At 40.6% G+C, this 19,854-nt stretch overlaps 1 protein-coding gene and 1 non-coding gene across 3 annotated transcripts in view; one reads left to right on the forward strand and one right to left on the reverse strand.

Moving 5' to 3' along the window:
• Positions 1–19,854, forward strand: part of Wdr7 (WD repeat domain 7) — a 272,657-nt gene that overhangs the window by 200,786 nt on the left and 52,017 nt on the right. For both annotated transcript variants that reach the window (XM_029471767.1, XM_021150163.2), the window contains 3 exons: positions 10,297–10,414; positions 11,873–12,022; positions 12,540–12,622. In XM_029471767.1, the coding sequence (XP_029327627.1) occupies positions 10,297–10,414; positions 11,873–12,022; positions 12,540–12,622 (351 nt within the window). The remainder of the gene's footprint in view (positions 1–10,296; positions 10,415–11,872; positions 12,023–12,539; positions 12,623–19,854) is intronic.
• LOC115029941 lies at positions 959–1,065 on the reverse strand. The gene has a single exon (XR_003835500.1). It is a non-coding gene; the product is annotated as a U6 spliceosomal RNA (small nuclear RNA).

A 19,854-nucleotide genomic window follows, 5' to 3' on the forward strand; every position in this document is an offset into this window, starting at 1 on the left:
TCTCTCTCTCTCTCTCTCTCTCTCTCTCTCTCTCTCTCTCTCTCTCTCTCTCTCTCTCTCTCTCGTGCACCTATCTCTTAATGTGAACCATGGCTTAACGTGAACTGTCTTCCTAGGGGTGATCTCTTAGCTAAGTGTTTGACCTGACCAGAGAGTCTGTTGTCTTACAAGAATGAGATTTTCCTTAGTGGACACTTATTGCTTACTCTTAACACTCGTACCCCTAAAGTCATTTAGGAACTAAATTATAGAGATCAGAGCCTCCAAGCTTCTGCCATCTCTGGCTATGATGAGGCAGTCAAGGGGCGTGAGAACATTTTTAGGTTTTAGTCTAGGAAAACAAACAAACAAACAAACAAAAAACAGTTACAGGTCTTGGAAGTCTTTATCCTAAACTGCCTACCTAATTTCTACTTCCTGTTGGGCCTCTGTTTGCTTACTCTACCAACATGCAGTGCTCCTCAGGCTGGACTGCTGTGCTTTCGTTTAGGAATACAGAAGCCCTAGGCACTAAACATGATTTCCCCCATTTTGCAAGTGTACACACCAAGATATAGTGTATGAATCTGTGAGAGACACCACCATCTCTTGTTTTCTAGATGGTAAAAAATTACTAGGTTTAATTTCAGCTCTAGCTTCTAATTCTGATTCAAAATCTTAATACCTGAAAAATTAAAGACATAAAGATTCTTTATGTCTTTAATTTGAATCAGAATCTAATTCTGATTCAAAATCTTAATACCTGAAAAGTTAAAGACATAAAGATTACAAAAATGGTAAGGGCAGAATTTCAAGTGTACTTTTGGATTTTATATTTAATGAAATTTTCATTAAGGATCTTATACCTTATGGAAATTTAAATTTTTGTTTAAATATCACTCAATTTTTTTTAATGTAGAACACTTCACAATTTTTTTCTTTTTTCTTTCTCTTTCTTTCTTTCTCTCTTTCTTTTCTTTTCTTTTCTTTTTTTTTTTCTTTTTTTTTTGCCAACCTTAAGCAGGAGCTATTCTAATCTTCTCTGTGTGATTCCAATTTTAGTATATATGCTGCCAAAGCGAGCACTCATCAGTGTGTTGGTAGACAGTGATGGTACCAGTAAACTTTTAATAAAACCATACTTTATATATGACACTCTCCATCAGCTGTATCTGGCCCGGTACACTCAACATGCTACCTAACTTCTATGTATTAATTGTAAAGAGAGATAGGTGACTTGACCCAAGCACTGGGCCCACCCCTTGGGACTCTTAGCTCCCATTGCACAGCCCCTGTACTTCAGGCCTATGCTGTTTGTTTGGTAAGTGAGCTACAGGTAGTGTCTTTGATGAGGATAATTTTAAATGAATGGTAATGGTATGTTTATTCAGTGTGAACTGTATAATAAGATATGGAGGCTGTACTTTTCTGGAGTAATTAATGAGCCACCTAGCTAATTGTAATAAAAATTAGAGACACAGTTTTTTGCTTTGCTTTGCTTTGTTTTGAGAACTCCTTTTTTTTTTTTTTTTTTTTTAAGATCTGTGTGGGTCTATACGCACTGATGAAGTGTTAGAGATGGTGCATAAATTCTACTTCATAGACAAGCAGAAAACTCCTATGCTGCTGGAAGACTAGACCCCTGCCTGACTTTGTACAACCTGTGATTGGGATTCTATCTGCTTTGTTCATGGTGTAGGGCCTTTATTGTGAAAGAAGAGTGGAGCACGGCAGCTGCTGAGGGGCCACGCTCATCACAGACAGGGAAACAGCGGCTGGAAGCCATGAACCATTGGTGTACAGAGAAGCACCATACGTCGCAAAGGTTCCTTTTGAACTCTATAGAGCTAGGGAGAAGAATTGAGTAGTTTGACTCAAACTTAGCCATTTCTGTTAAGTTTGAAGGATAGAGAGAAACACTCTAAAAATGCAAACCATGCTTTAGGATTCTATATTGGACAACTTTTCTGTTCTGAAAATTTCATTTATAAGTGTTTATAATCCAAGGAAGCCCTTTACACAGACAGGGTTAGCATAGCTTTGTTTTTTGTTTGTTTGTTTGTTTTTAATTTTCTGTAAATATATGCAGCTAACATGTTTGGAAGGGTAGAAAAAAATTCCATTTTTGAGCTTTGGAAATAAATTCGGCCTTGAGATATAAAATGAAGCTCTAGGCATCAGTGGGATGGCTCAGTATCTACTTGCTGACCAGTGATGCAAGCCAGGTGCATTCCCAGAACCTAAGTAAGAGCAGAAGGGAAGAAGCAACTCCAGAGCTGTCCTGTGACCTCCATGATATGCCATAGCATGCACAAGTGTGCACACACACACAGTGAGGAGGAGGAGGAGGAGGAGGAGTTGGAGGAGGAGAAGATGAAGAAAAATATTTTCAGAAGTGAAGTTTCAACTTAACATGAAGGAGTTGCATATTCTTTATTAAGTTGTAAACAAATATTAACACACTAGTGTTCCTAGGAAAGTGTAGGGTGGAAGTCCTGGGTGTTATGTAACTAAGCATGTGCTTAAAACATTGTAGCTTTCTTTGTTCTGATGACAACTATTGTCAAAGCTTTGTTACTGATGACTAAGATATGCAGGCTATTTGCAGAAATAGTAATGTTTTTTCCTAGAATATATCCATACATTATTCCCTAATTCAACAGAAATTTTAGATGGTAACTTTACTAAAATGTTTTTTTTTCCTGTAAAATTTAAAATGAGTTTCCTAAAATGGAGCAGCATTGGAATTGGATTAATAAACAATCATGAGAAGAGTGAGCTCAGCCTACGGGGACTATGTTTCTATTCATGTTATTTATCTACAATGCCGGTCAGCCCTGGTGTTTATGATTGGAAAGGTGGAGAGGAATCGAGGAAATGCTCAGTAAGATAGTCTGTGGTATCCAATTTCCTTAGAATAAAGACTAAAACCAAAGGCCTATCCTATAGGTCTGTAAAGCAAAGGGTTTACACAACAGCCCATGGGCAGGGTTAAGAGAACAGAGTAAGGCTAGGTTTACACAGAGGTTCCAGAAACAGACACACAGTCCTCTCCCTTTTATCAAGGTAGAAGCTCACATTAAAATTTGTAGCACACAAATAAGAGAAGCCTAGACATGGCTAAGCAGATATCTGTGGGGTACGATGATGAGTCAGGCGCACATAAGTCTAAGGATGCTCTGGCTGGGTCATTAGTAAATCTGTTTTTAGCTTTGAGATTTCTCTGGACTGATTTCCTGGTGCTGTACCGAGTCATACCTGCACCATCAGAGTGCAGTGCCTTTACCACATCTTCAGCATTGCTGTCAGGTGGGTTTTTCATCTTGGACTCCTGACTAGCGTACAATGAAATCTCAAAGTAGTTTCAATTTTCATTTAGAACTGGTTATTAAAGATATTGAAAATGTATAAAGACTTTTTTTTTTTAGCCATTTTCATTTCTTTTAAGAATTCTCTGTTCAGATCCATGGCTCATTTTTAAATTGGTATTTGTCTTCTTGGTTCTCTGTTTTTTGAGTTCTTTATATACTCTGGAAGATAATCCCAGCTCTGAATCGTTAGATTCGGTATACCATCTAAAGTAGCCACAGAGGCCATAAAAGTAGAAAAGGACCATAGTGAGAAACAGGGAAGGAAGGGGCTCTAGAAGACTAAGGAGTACAAACGGATTATGCACATGGGGCTCTCTGTAGGTGCAGCTCAACCCCTCTATGTTCAAGGAATTGTATAGGTGTTCCTCAGGGGGCCTTACTGTCAGTTTTTGGAGACAAACTTATTGTCTTGGCTACTGCCTGCATTGTTTGCGGATTTCCCATAGGACCCCTTTGGCCAACAACTCAATTTGATGTAATGCAATCCTGGGACTAGAAGCATCATTTGGTGATGTCCAGTTGGGGGCTCTGTCTCACCCATTAATAGGCAATTTTATTTAGATTGTGTGTGTGTGTGTGTGTTTGTGTGTGTGTAGAAGCTTCTACTGTATTAGATTTCCATTCTAACTCTCAAAAAGTTCTTAATTTTAGCATCTCCATGTTTCCTCCCTTGTCACCCTCTTTGCTTTCCCTGTCTACTTGATTCTCCCATTTTAGCACCCCGCTCATCTATCCATACCTATCTATTCTGTTACCCTTTCCAAAGGAGACATAGCTGTGCGCCCTGCTCCACTCTCCCTACCCTATACTTGATTTCTGTGGTTCTGTGATTGTAGCTTGGTATCATTGATTTAACAGTTACTATCTGCATAGAAGCAAACACATACTGTATTTGTCATTCAAGGTCTGGATTACTTCACCAAGGACTATCTTTTTCTCATTCTACCCTCTTACCTGGGAATTTCATTTTTTTTTTAAAGAGTTGAGTTATACTCCCTGTATAAACATACCACATTTTCTTTATCCATTCTTCCATTGAGAGACATCTAGGTGTTTCCAGTTTCTGGCTATTATAAATAAAGCAGCAGTGAACGTGGTTGAGCAAGGGTCTGTGTGAAAGGACAAAGTATGTCCGGCTGGGACTCTGTCTCCCCCATTACTTGGGTGTATGCCCAAGAGAGGTATAGATGAATCTTCAGGTAGACTGAGTCTTATCTTCCCGAGGAAGGGCCACACTGATGTTCATAGTTGGTGTACACATTTGCATTCCCACCAGCAGTGAAAGAGTGTTCCCTTACTCCAAATCCTGTCACCATGAGCCGTCACTTGTGTTACTGATCTAAGCCTTCCTGACAGGTGTAAGATGAAATCTCAGAGTGGATTTGCTTTCTATTTCCCTCATAGCTGAGGACGGATGCTGGTTTGAGTTTCCTCTTTTGAGAATTCTCTATTTAGATTTGTACCCCATTTTAAATTGGGTATTTACTTTTTGATATCTAGGGTTTTTTTTTTTTTGAGTACTTTATATATTTTGGATATTAGCTCTTTATCAGATGTGTATTTGGTAAAAATCTTTTTCCTATTCTGAAGGCTGCCACTTTGTCTGAATGACAGTGTCCTTTGCTTACAGAAGCTTTCAGTTTCATGAGATTTCATTTATTAATTGTTGATCTTATTGCCTATGTTAACAGTACTCTACTCAGACCGTCTTTCACTGTGCCGATGAGTTCAAGGCTGTTTCCTACTTTCTTTTCTATCAGGCTCACTATGTCTGGATTTTCTTTTTTTCTTTCACTAAAGTATTTATTTTGATTGTCTTTTGTTTTACTATCTGTTAAAACCATGCAAACAGATTTGTGGGTAGGCTGGTGTCCGTGTTGCTCCACTGGGCTTTCTGCCTGGCCACAGGAGGCAGCCTCCCCGGGTTCCATATCCCCAATGTGGTGAGTCACACAGCTAAGAATGCCCCCACTGATTCTTGGGCGCCTCCCCTGTCCCTGTCATTGTCTTTTCCAGGAGATGCCCTCTGCCTCCCCTTCTCGACCCTTGTCAGTTGCAGATTCCCATTCATTCTCATGGGGATCTGAGCATCCCAATCCAAGCCTGAAATCCCCCATTCATCATCCTGATCCATCTTCACTCCATTGCCCTTGACAACATTCCCCTCCCCACCCACACCGAGTAAGAATTAAGCTTCCTTGCTTGTACCCTCCGTTTGGTTTTCTGTTGAAGTCCTTCATCCATGTGGAGTTGAGGTGTACAGCGTGATAAATATGCATCATCTGCATTCCTCTGCATGCAGCCATGTAGTTGGACCAGCACTGTTTGCTGAAGATGCTCTCTTTTTCCTAGTGGGTATTTCTGGCTTTGTCAATAGGTAGTTTTCTAGCTGGAGAGATGGCTCAGCAGTTAAGAATACTTATTGCTCTTCCAGAGGTCATGAGTTCAAATCCTAGCAACCACATGGTGGCTCATAACCATCTGTAATGGGATCTGATGCTCCCTTGTGGTGTGTCTGCAGATAGCTACAGTGTACATATATATAATAGATAGATAGATAGATAGATAGATAGATAGATAGATAGATGATAAATCTGTCTTTAATTTAAAAAAAAATAGGTAGGTGTCCAAGGGGTATGTGGACTTATGTCTAAGTCTTCAATTCTTTTCAGTTTATCATTGTACTTGTTTTATGTCTGTACCTCTTTAGTACAGGTTGAGATTGGGGATGGTGAAAAAAAAAGAAGAAAAGATGAGAGTTGAGCTTTAGTAATGGAGGCTATGGAGGGTCTGAGAGTTTAGGTGTCCTCACACTCACAGCAAGGAGTCAGAGCCTTTCTCCTCCCTAGAAGTGAGGTGGGGCCACTGGAGGCATTTAAGTTAGGAGTTCGTGAAATAGAGTCGATGGCTTGGAAAGATTTCTCAGGTGGTAGTGCAGTTAGACTAGAGGACATATTTTCTTCATTATGCCCCAAGAACTTACAGCTTTTTAACAAGGTGGCTGATCCCAGGACAATGGCAGAGCCCTGGTTCCCAAGCAGTGAGCCTGACTACACTCTGTAGTCATGCCTCAAACTTTAAGATACTGCTGGAGGGACTCACACAGATGTGCACAACAGCTCCTCCTCAGATGACCACTGTCCATCCAACTCAAAGGGCAGTGGGAAAATATGTTTGATTCACTTTCTTTTCCCTTGCCGATGGCACCTCTTCAGACTGCCCTTCACCAAACCTTAATGGTTTTATTACTATAATAAGTTTGGTAATTCTCCCAAATGTACATGGTCATTTGCTGATGTGAGAGAAGGATAATATGTGGCTAGGCCCTTTGATTTGAAGTTAGTAACCGATTTACGTTCTCTTGGCTTTCTTTCATTTTATAACTGCATGATATCAGTCATTACAAGGAACATCTACTGTCCACATATGACTTTCTCCTCTTTTCCTTCCTTTTCTCTTTTCTACTTTTCCTTGACCCCACTAATAACTTCTCCCTCATGCAAAGAACTAAGACAGGGTAAAAGTAAGTTTTCTGCTCTGCTGGAAGCCCGCCAGCCCCAGCAATCCTGCTTGAGGCTTGGGTTACGGGTATTTACTCTGACTCTGGGTTTGGGGATCCAAATTCTGGTCCTCATGATTGTGGGGCAAGCCTTTTTTACTGCTGAGTGGTCTCTCCAGCCCCAGGACTTCTTATTTAGCTGAATTTGATCTTTTGAAGAACTTTATGGATCCTAGTTCTGCCCCTTAGTATGATTAATCTCCTTTCAAGGATTATGGTCAACCCATCTGATAGGCGTTTCCCGTTCTTCATGTCAACCACTCTTGACATTGAATAAAACATCTGACACCCAAGTATCTCAGTGTATCCGTACAAACTTCTCTAAGCAATCCAGCCACTCAGCGAAGGCCATTTGGTCATGTTACCAGTTCACTAATCTAGTTAAACAGTATCACCATGTCTCACCACTCTTTACTTTAGACAAAGGTCAGTGATTCTGAAAGACAGGAATCTCCCTTAACTATGAGACACATTCCAAGATGCTGAGTTGATTCACACAACCATGGTAATCCCAAACTTTTTTTTTTATTAGATACTTTCTTTATTTACATTTCAAATGTTATCCCCTTTCCTGGTTTCCCCTCCAAAAATCCCCTGTCCCCAAGCCCCTCCCCCTGATCACCAACCCACCCACTCTCGCTTCCTGGTCCTGGCATTCCCCTGCACTGAATCCCAAAATGTTTTATATGTAATCTTTTCCTTTACATATAGAACTGTGATACAGCTGAACTTTTCAAAATTATATACTATAAGATACTAGAAATAATAAAACTGAATAATCATAACAACATAGCATAATAAAAGCTATATGATTATAGGTTCCCCCCCCCTAAAAATCTAATTGTACTATGTTTCCTGGTTGTTGTCTTTTGAGTGGGTATGTGGTACCTGTGTGAAGAGACAGGTAAGATGGACTTTATAAGCATCGAGATGCAGTGTTATGTATTAACAGAGGGCTGCCTGCACACAAGCACAGCTAATATCTCCACAGTGTACTAGCAAAGGTGTCTGCAAGGACAGCGTATACTCGGTGTGTACTCAGGACAGAGACATGATTCACTTATCAGGCAATCTGCAGCATAAGATTCCATCACATGATTCTGAGTTTGATGCAGTTTAAAAATCTATTCATCATTGCTGGTATTTTCCATTTAAGTTTTTTAAGGAAACCTGGATAACAAATATGAAGGGACCATGGTGCTCCAGTACCTCAACTCCTCATTTAGCTCTCTTTGAACTGGTTTCCATTTGTAAAATTTCTTTATTGCCAGTGGGAATGTTGGGGGCAAATGCAGGAAGACATGACATAGGGGGGAAGCAAGCCCAGTATTCACCCCGGCCAGACCCTAGGCTGGGCCAAGTTCTTTTCCTTCTGGATTGAGCTTTGCCACCGAGGGATGGATTCCCCAGGAAGCTGATGTGTCTTTTCCCTACAGACTGGTGTCACAAAAGTTGACTTAGGTCTGTTCAGAATTAGTTAACATACATCCCCCTGCTTTCAGTATCATCGTCCCCTTGTCATATACTTTTATTAAAAATAAGGTACAAGGTATCTAAAATGTATAACTAGTTTTGGGGCTCTTAAAGAAATTGACTTAAAATATAGATGTATAATATAAATTTACCAACAATTATTAGGCAGTCCACTCTGAAGGCCCACCGCTGCTCAGATAGTGAACATTACCTTGCTGTATTTAAAATGGTAAAGTTTGGCCCAGGAGGGAACCTGGCTAGCTGCCCGCCCTGTTTACCATTCTTTCCAGCTTGTGTTGGGCCAACCCAGGGGCACCACACCTTTTGTGTATATTTGGTTCAGGATATAGGGTCATTGTCAAAGCTCAGTTTTTGATTTGTTTTATTATTAAATATAAAAAAAAAAAGCCACTGTGTACTCTTCTGGTCTGAGTCCCTACCATCAGTTTGGAAAACACCTGGAGAAAGCGATATATTATCACACTTTTAAGCCATGTTTCTCAATCTTCCAAATGCTGCAACCCTTTAATTCAGTTTCTCGTGTGTGGTGACCCCACCATAAAGTTATTCCGTTGCTACTTCATACCTATAATTTTGCTATACATAAGAATTTTACTACGCATATAAATATCAGATATGCAGGACATCTGATGTGTGACCACTGTGAAAGGATTCAACCCCCACAGGGATTGCGGCCCAGTTGAGAGCCACTGCTCTTAAGTAACACAGTACTGACTGAGTATTAAAGCAAAATGTCTGCCATCAGTTTACCTCCTTTGAAGTTTGAGGTTAACAATAACCGTGTAACACATCTTTATTTTCAACTAAAAATTAAGATAACCATTCTTAGGTTAATTATAAAGAGACATAAACTTTTAAAGAATGTTATATAATCCAGTTTATACATACAGATCATAGATTTATTTAAAATATATTCTAATGGATCTTCACATTTTCATTTAAGTTAAAATTATTTAGCTAGAAAAATTATAATGAATGTAATAAAATACTTTCTTTGCTTAATATGTTGCTCCTTGGCTACATTTTAGTCAAAAGTCTTACTTTGTGTGTGTGCATATACATATACATATATACGTGTATGTGTGTGTATATGTGTGTGTGTGTGTAGACACATATACAAAGTGAGCTTAGTGATAAGGTTGCTGCTGTTGTGTATCAGATGTAGGATGCATTGTCTACACTGTTGTCTCAAGACCTCACGTTCTCACAGTCTAGAAAAGTTCACTTCATTGTGTACATTGCTTTATGAAGACTGTTTACCGTCTCTTCTTGCTGTTAGGAAAATTAACACCAACTCGTTTTTTGTCCATAACTGAGTGGCAGTGGCAGTGCATGTCCTTAGTGGGTTTTCTGAAAGTACTGGTGTGGACTAGCCCAGCACTGCTGCGGAACCCTTCGACTGAAAACGGTAGCCAGGTCACAGTCATTTGTCATCCTTGGTTCTTCTTATAACTTCACGGACAGGAATGAGTTCTGCTTCCTTTCACGAAGGAGCCTCGGTTATAGTTTTTTGACATGGCCTTATGAATAAATTGTCTTTAACTTAACCTAGGACAAAACTTTAAAACGTCCAGCGCAATATTCACCCCTGCCTTTTTGAGCTTTGTGATATGTATTCAGTAGCAGTTCTTGATAATTTGTTAACAAGGCGTTTTGAGCCTTTTGGACAGATGCACATACTGTTTTCAATCTTCATGGTTAATAATTCGATTTTGTATCTGATGCCAGAACACCCTGACTCTTAATCACTGCTCATTGTCACAGGTCTATTATCTTCTAACTGTCTGAGTGCCCCCATTGACCTTGAACCGACATTATAAGCTGTGTCTAATCTTTTCAGTCTATATTTCTAATGCTTCTTTTCTTTTTCCTTTTTGCCTGCTCCCTGTTTAGCATCACAATGGGGCTGCCTCTGAGCCCTGCAGCTGACTCTGCCCGCTCCGCAAGGCACGCCCTGTCTCTCATCGCCACAGCCAGACCACCCGCCTTCATCACCACCATAGCTAAGGAGGTGAGCAGCCTTCCTCACGTGCTCCATCGCCCCTTTCAGAGGAGTTCCTCCCTGCCGTAACTCTGGGGCCAGACCCGCTGAAATGAATGGATCGTGTGTGCACACACCCTGAGTTCCGCATCTGTGGGAGTGTGCTTTCGTGCTCCTTTCTGTTCTCAGAATGAACACACTTAGTGACAATACCTTTCAATATGAAGTGCAATAGGTCTATGAGAAGTAGAAGGTATTAGAGGTATTCACATTGCTCAAGTGTAAGCAAATACTTGTAATCAAAACTAAACTTATTTTGCAGTGGCTCTCAAACTGTATACAAAAAACATAAGCCATAAACCCAGTGATTGTTTTTCCTATTGTGTGCCACAGATGAAGACTGGAGAGCCCATTGATTCCCGCACTTCTGCTGTTCTAATTAATTGCCCGCAGCCAGCTGACAAACTAGTAAAGAACAATGAACCAATTCTGTGCTCTTCCCTGTACATCTTAGTGAGAGGAAGGCAAGAATAAGTTCGTAATGCCTGGAAAGGTTTGTTCCCTTTGGCATTAGTACTGCACAGCTCAGTGTCCACAGGGCATGGGCTCTGTCTAAACTGCTTTCCCTGTAGCTACAGTGAACTTTTAAAACAGTAAATACCATCGAATCTGCCCGGATAGTCTGCTCGGATAACTTGGAACCCACCGGGCCCATGTCTGCCCCAGAGCCATTCTTTCAGGCATGCTGGGAAAACAGCTAGTAAGGAGGGGAGATGGTCCTGACTGGATGAGGCTTGTATGGTCGATAGGAAGCAGTGGAGTTATGAGTTCATATCTAACATAAAGCTGTGGACTGCAGGTGTGGGGGTAGTAAACTTCTATCGTGTTTCAATCACACACACACTTAATGTTGTACACTTGTATCAAATGTGTGTGTGGTGTTTGAATGAGTAGTTTTATTTAACTTAGAAAATTTTCATCAGTTTTCCCTATGCATGGAATGTGTACAAGGGGTCATATTGATTGCCTCAAGGAAGTTTTCCACTAGTATGATAGCTCTTTATATTAATTATATTTCAGAACATTATTATTTATACAAGAATATTACACAATACTCACATCTAAAATATCATAGTAATACTGTGTTAAGGTCTCATGTAACGCCCAGGAACTAGCTTGTCTGTAATACTAATGTGTGGCAAATAAGACGGAGGCAGGAGAAACAGTTCAAATCATCTTTAGGTGTGTACTGTTGAAGGCCAGCTACATGAGATTATGTCTCAAAGTGATGGTGATGATGCACAAGGAGGCTGTAGAATCTTGCTAGGCCATACTTTCTTAATTTTTATGTGTGATGCTTTTTCCGGACTTCCCCTGAGTGACATGTTTTGGCAGTTCTGGTTGGTCATATGTTTCACTTCGCTATCATAAAGGGAAAGGAAAGCAGTGAGCAGCAGCGGCCTCTGCAGCGTGACAACTCTTTTGTAGGTACACAGACACACGGCCCTTGCAGCGAACACCCAGTCCCAGCAGAGTATACACACCACCACCCTGGCGAGGGCTAAAGGCGAAATCCTGAGAGTCATTGAAATTCTCATTGAAAAGATGCCCACTGATGTTGTGGATCTTCTTGTGGAGGTGAGACTGTCCTGCTTCCAGTGTTCCTGTCCATGCAAGAAGTACTTGAGGTTAATCTTAGGAAGGGAGGAGTGGAGAGAGGGAGGGAAGGAGGGAGGGAGGGAGGGAGGGAGAGAGGGACAGGGAATATGTCACATGACTAAGATCAATTAACTCCCGTGCCTTAGTTCTGCTTCCTGAACACTAAAGTAGATTGCTGTAGCCATCGACCATTCATTCACACAGAGGTGATACGTATGAGAATACATTCAAGGCTTTGCTGTCAGCATTCATGTAGCCAAAGCTGCTGGCCCCACGTGCGCATGAGCCGTCAGCTTTAAAGGACAGGACTCTCTGTTGCTGCAGATAAGATCAAGGATATCCTGTAGTATCCGTAGGCTTAAAATAGTTTTTATTCTATTTAAAGTAATCACACTATATGGATTTACACAGACAAAATGAGGTCTCACGGAGTCATTTGCACTTTAGAAAATGAAGCATTTGAAGTTAACTTTCGCTCTGTGTCTCTTTGTCGAAGGTGATGGACATCATCATGTACTGCTTGGAAGGATCTTTAGTGAAAAAGAAGGGTCTTCAGGAGTGTTTTCCAGCTATCTGCAGGTAAAGAAGCCTTCAGCAGCATGCAAAATCATTGATTTTCAGTAACAAGTCATTTAAAATTTTAGTAAAGCTAAATGAGATAACCAGGTATTAATCATTGCATGCTTACTTTCTAGAATAATCCTGACAGTTTATTTTTTAAAAGATTTATTTATTATTATATGTAAGTACACTGTAGCTATCTTTAGATACTCCAGAAGAGGGCATCAGATCTCATATGGCTGTGAGCCACCATGTGCTTGCTGGAATTTGAACTCAGGACCTTCGGAAGAGCAGTCGGTGCTCTTCCCTGCTGAGCCATCTCTCCAGCCCCCTGACAGTTTATGATAAGAACACAGATGATAGAACTATTTATTCAATCAGTTAACGTGGACATTTTGGTCATGGCTCAAAAGTGAATTGTATATGTCTGTTCCCATAGTCTACTCTAATTGTTTCTTGCCTTGCAAAACACTTAGAAAACTTCTGGCTTGGGGAAAAATATACTTCCCAGCAACAGAAATCAGTAGGTCTCCTTTTCATTCACTAGTAAATTATATTTTGAGGACAGTATGTTTCTGTAATGTCCTATTAATATAAGGATTTCCCCTGTGAGGCTAACAGGAAAAGAAGTTAGATGTGATTCTTGTGTTTGTAAGCCAGGCCCCGTGACAGCCACCTTTCCTTTGCTTATGTGTACAGGTACAGTGTGGTATTAACTATAGTCGGCAATAAGACCCCCAAGAAGGGTGGTGTGGCAACATGCCCTTCATCCTGACATTTCCTAACATTTCTGCAACTGCTTTGTTGACTGGCTTGTGTTGTTTATCTTCCATATAGTTTCCTCTGCAGTAGAATTTGCACACTGTTCCATCATTTAACTGTTTGACAGTGCTGCCTAGATGTTAAAATATGAGCACAGGTAAAGTTCATGCCATGTAACACACATGTGCAGATGGTGTAGCACGTGTGGACAGGTGCAGTTTCTTCTTGATACACACCAGGCAAAGTAGAACACAGTTTCTAACACTGGACTTTTTGTGCCATTAACTGATCATGACTCCGTGTAGTTGCCATTTCCCAGATGACTGCTTTCTACAGAAACGCCAAGTGGAGATGACAAGAAAGTGCGTGCAATGGGAGTTCTTTTACTGAGTGCTAGTGAGGTTGGTAAGGCATGAGCCATGGCTGTGCCAGTTAGTGTCCTGAAGCTCATGTGCATAACCTGTTTACTAAAGGCCTGTTTTCCAGCTTTACCCAAAGCCGCCTCCACAGGCAGCTCCTCAGGTCCCCGCACTCCGCAGACATCCCTGACTTGTTGCCTGAGTTGGGCCGGAAGGGAGAATTGTGCTGGATGCCTAGCAGATCTGTCTTGACTGAACACTCCTTGTACATTTTCCCCTTCTGACTTGGCAGAAAGCAATTGTACTTTGTTTATTGATTTAGTGGTATTTTATTGAACATCAACTGTGTATCAAGGGCTCGCTATTCTCTAGGGAAGGAATGGTAGATTAGGTATCTCTGTGCTCCAGGATCCAGTGGCTAATGAGAGGAGATTATGTCGGTTCACTGGACTATGGAGAGTGCCTGGTGGACTACCTACCTGAGACTGGGCAATAAATATAATGCTCAATTCAGTTTGTGGAATCAGAAATTCATAAGTACAATGTAGAGGATGATAGTTTTCTGTTAAAAATGCCTTCACAAAAATGGCTGCCAGGAAGAGAGAGGGATTTGTCCTCTGAAAGAACTACAGTGACAGCTGTAAGAGCAGAGGTAAGTCTCAGGAACATGTCGCAGAGAGCTGAGCAGGTGGGCTTTGTGAAATGAGGGGTGTGTCATCGTGGAAAGCGGGCTGAACCAGGCTGTGCTGTGTTTGGAGCCACAAAAGTGGACCGTGAGTCTGGCCGTGTTGTGTAGTGGGTGGCTCCGCATAGATGTCTAGCGCCAAGCCGGGGCTTTGGGTCCTCACAGAACTCTTTCACCTTTATTTGATAAGCACTGGAGAGTTAGAACTTTAAGCAAAGTATTAAATGTATAATCATAGATAAGACACAAATTTTATTGTAAATTCAGTACTTATATGCTTTAGCAAAATCAAAACCTAGCCAGAAGAGTTAAAAGTTTGTTTTCAGAAATGATGTAGCTTTTCTTACACGCTGTGATTATGTAGGCAGACTGATTGATTTCCTTCTCAAGTAAAAGCTGAATCAGCTCATTCCACCTCAAACGGGCACTTAAGCCCAAGTAAGAAATTGCAGAGTGTCTTCTGCAGAGCACTTCGTGAGCGCATCTTCAAGTGACTCCTCCAAATCGTGGTTTGCTCGTAGCCTGGTCAGTGGCAGCAGGGATGGACGTAGAAGAGTTTCTCCTGTAGCCTCTAAGAAGACTCTTAAATGAGTAACTACTGTACATTAGTATGTGGTACTCAGAACCTCACCAGTAGGAATCCCTTCGTTAATTTCTTCCTATTCCTCCTACCTAAAAATCTCCCAGGAGGTTGACTTGCAGTATTAAAAAGTTTCCATGTTAAACCAAAATAGGGCTTGGGGGATTATCAAGTAAGTTGGTGCATATATAACTCTAGACCTATATCTATATTCCACTGTACAACAAGGAAAACGGCTCATTTGAGGGCTGTTTAAAATAATATAAAGAATGCAAGTTTAAGCTGTGTATAGTGGCCCCACCTGTAATCCACGCACTGACAGGTAGAGGCTTTAGGATGAGGACTCCAACCCATCCTTGGCTGCTGAATGGGTTCTGAGCTAGCCTGGGCTATATGAGACTTTCTCTCTCTCTCTCTCAAAAAAAAAAAATCAAAACAAAATAAAAACCAGAATTTATTTTATTTGAATTAGCAGATTTTTCAGAAAAATTAAAATAATTGGTAGTTCATATGAGATTATACTTGTAGCTGGGCATGGTGGCATTTCTCTTTATCCCAGCCTTGGAAGGCAAAGGCAGGTGAGTCTTTGAGTTCAGAGCCAGCCTGGTCTACTGAGTAAGTTCTAGGATAGCCAGGGCTATACAGAGAAACCCTGTCTAGTTGGGAGATTATCCTTGTAAAGAATAGGTCTTTAAAAATATGTAAATTTTAACTATTTGAGCATTCACTTCTCCTATTTATTAGAATAACATCAGTCACCACTTATTGCTATACCTACTAACCTTGTTAGTCATCATGACTACATTGATGGTGATGATGAAGACGACGACGACGATGATGATGTAACAAGGTTAACATATATTTGCCATGGAAAGAGTTCTCCAAGTGCCTCTCACTCTGCTAAGTACTTTACGCATATTAACTCATTTCTATTTCCTACAACTATAGTAAGTATTCCCATTTTGCAGATGAAAACACTAGTGAATGGATAAGTAACTTGCCATGGTTACACTGTTAGTAAGTATAGAACCAGACAACGGGATTCCCATTTCTCTACCATTACATGTCTCAGCCCTGAGCCATGCTTGGATGCTTTCTTGTCCATTGGTTGCTTGTGCAAAGCCTCACAAGCATGTGCAGTCCTTTCTTTACCTCCCTAGCCACAGTTGCTGTGGTATAGTAGGTTCCTCTCTCCAGAAGGAGCAGAATTAGCCATTCAGCAAGAAGTATTCATTAACTACTTAAGTGTGCTAGACCCTGACTGGGAAATAGTGACTCCTAAGCAGAATTCTCCAGCGTCACCATCACAGACTACATCTTCTATTTGGCCTTTTGAGCTGATACCCTCTGCTAGAATTAAGCACTTCTTGAATATGGATACTCATGTGTATATCCAAAAGCCTACACGTCAGCCCCAATGAACGGCACCTTCACTATGGCCATTTTCCATGCTTATAATTTGACAAATGTGTGTACAGCTTGGATGACTAGAATTCTTAGGATCGGGTATGAAAACGGCCTGTGAGGACCCAGGCAAAGTGTTGTCCTTCATCACAGCTGTGGCATCTCTGTGACTGGTGGCCTGCAGGAATCTTTCGGGGTTGAAGACTTTACAGTACATGTCTCTCAGAAGAGCTTAATTCAGCTTACAGGCATGGGCAGGCTTGTCACTTGTCCCTTCTTGTGGTGAGAGTGACCCATCATTGCTGCACTTCAAAAATCCTGTTACTGTTTTCTGCAGACTCAGTACCTGTTGGGAGTGATCACTGAGAACACATGAGTGTCACAGTCCTGGTCACTGCAGAGGAACAACGGAAGGCAGTATATGTTGGTGATGTTTTAAGGAGGGTTTCCTTACATTATTAATAAAGCTTGCACATGCTTATCCTGCAGAGTATAAACATATGGATCCATATCAAAAACTGCATACAAGTTAGAACAAAAGTGCAGGGCCATTTACTTTCCTTCCTGTTGGCAAGATAACATAAGAAATTTGATGGCACCAAGTGAAGGTGACATTTGGTGAATGTTTTAGGAACTTGGCATTGCCTGTCTAAACTTTAAGTGTGCGTAATATTTTAGTCTGTCCAACAAAAAAATTCACCAAGGTTTACAAAGATCCATGACATGATATAGCTCTAGTCTATCAGAGAAAAGATTGAATAGTGGAAGGCACACTCTGAATGCCATGAGGAAGATCATCTGGGAGCATGTACCCTGACAGAAGAGGATAGCCCCCACAGCACAGTTAGACACGGCCCTGCACAACAGTATGTATGATGCTGTTGTGTAAAAGGTGCAAAACACTCAGGGAAGAATCTATAAATAATTACCAGAGATTACTGTTATGTTGGTGGGTATAAGAAGAAAGATCTACTTCATTTTTTAAATTATAATTTTAATTTGTATTTGTAGAGTATGATAATTCATGTTTATAATATATAATGATCAACTTAAGGTAGCTAACATTTTCATCTCCTTAAACATTTTTTAAACTTTTGATTAATGCACAGTAATTTTAAATGCATGTGCAATAAAATGTGACATTTACATTTTGTTCTTATGAAATCAGGAAGTGTTTCTATCTTTCTGTCATTGCTTCATGTTTGGAGCCTTTGAGCCATCCTCTTATTATTATTATTCATAAAGTATGTAATGGCTTACTGTGAACTGAAGTCACCCACTATACCACCATGTCATACAACACTAGAACTATTTCTAGATCCTGCAGTTGAATAGCTGTTCTGCAAGTTCCCCCAGTCCCTAGCGGTATGAGTGGGAAAGCGAGCTGAGCAGTAACCATGCACTTGGTCATGGCTCTGCTCTGGACTGTGCATGCGATGGAATGAGTTCTTTTTAGGTTCCTGCCCCTTGACTTCCCTGCTGCCATGGACTGTAACCTGGTGGTGTGGGCTACAGTAAACCCTTCTCCTCCAATGTGCTTTTTGTAGGGTTACTTATTCACAGCAGCACAAATGAAACTAGGACCCTGGAAATAGTAACAAAAGGTTCTTGCCAGGTTAGTGACTGCCACCTCAGTGTCTTGTCACCATCTCAGTGACCTGAACACTGAGATACCACAGGTCTAGAGAAACCTGAGAGTTTTCATTGGGTGAAGATGAGAACAATATTAAAACTATAGTGGACTCCTGCCTCAACCCTTTAATGCCATCAGAGGCAACAAAAGATGCCTACCTCCCCATTCTTAGAACTGACAGTGCTCACATGCAGAGCTCTGCCCAGAAGTAAGTAGTCTAGAGGTATGGGGGACCCAGAGGCCTTGCAGTGCTTGGCTGCCTGCAGCAGCACCAAGGTGGGTTCCTATGCACAGATTGACAGAGATACATATATAAGATTTACTATTATTGTTATTATTATTAGAACCAGGAAAGAAATTTTAATACAAAACCCTTAAGCCAAAACCAGGTCACAAGACTGTCACTGTCCAGAAATCTTTAAAGTATTTTTCAGAAATGTTAGTCAAGTAGTAACTTACAAAGAATGACAAATGCTAGAACTGTAATAGATGGTCCTTTCAGGCAGACCAAAGATTTTATACCAAGAATAGATTTAATCTTTTTTATCCCATAAATAATGGTGTTGGTAGATGATGCAGGAGGAGGAGGGTGAAATCTAAAGCATGAAGAGTAGGCAATGCAGCAAAAACCTTTAGGATTCTGTCATTGAGAATGTGTTGTTTTGTTTTGAAAAATGTTATTTTGAAGGTGATAATATTATTTCGCAGTAGGATTGTGGTAGCATACTGTATTAAATATTTGCAATAATGACACGGCAAATTTTATTTCTCTAGTTATTAACTACAAAGAATAAATGTTAGAAGATGTGTGAGATATTAAGTTTTATATTACTGTAATAGGATGTAAATTACATATGAGTACATATGTGCACAGATATCGATATGAGCACACCCGGTACTCAGACTGATATAATTACTAATAACAAAAGAGCAACTGTTTTAAAACCCTTCAAAAGCATATTAATTTTCATATTTAAAACATTAGATTTTGAGTGTAGATTCCCATTTATTATTGAAATAGAATAATATACTACTTTCTGTGGACAATATAGCAAAACAAAACATTTGCAAGTAATGTCTGCCTTCCATGTTACTGAAAATGAAAACTTGGCCTCCCATAAATCACAAGCTGACTATGGATGAGGCTTATGGGTAAGGCAAAACATCTCAGAATCTATAACTTTTCAATAAATAGTAGACAAAATAATTAAGGCATTTGTTTTCTATATTTTTAATTTATGTGTGACTGTCATATGACTGCCAAGGCAAAAATGGCTGTCAGAATGCCACTGCTGCTAACATTCAAGTTTGTGCCCCTCAGCTTCTCTTCCTAGAAATACAGAATTGTCCTGTATCTTACCTCGAGAATGCGTTGTAGTATTCTTCCTGGTCTATCTCTCTTGAAAAAGAGAAAAATGCCTTAGGGCTTCTGTTACTGTGATAAACCACTGACCAAAGGCAACCCGGGGAGGAAAGGGTTTACTTCAGTTTAGGACTTGCAGCACCACAGAGGGCGGGCGCTGCGTACTGGTTTCATCTCCATGCTGTACTTGGCCTGCTTTCTTATACAACTGCATAGGGTGTTACCTCCTGCGATGGGCCAGGACCTCCTGTATCAGTCATTAATCCAGAAAATACCCCAAAGGGCAATCCAATGGAGGCAGTTTCTGGGATTCTCTTTTCCAAGCTGACTCTAGTGTGTATGTATAAAACTGACAAAAACTAACCAGCACTAGAAAGTTTAATGCATTTTCCTCTGTATTAAAAGGGCCTTCATTTTCTCAGCCTCTGTTCCCATAGCTCCAGACCACCCACAATGGCCCAGGC

This window comes from Mus caroli, chromosome 18, assembly GCF_900094665.2.
Source record: "Mus caroli chromosome 18, CAROLI_EIJ_v1.1, whole genome shotgun sequence".
NCBI lineage: Eukaryota > Metazoa > Chordata > Mammalia > Rodentia > Muridae > Mus > Mus caroli.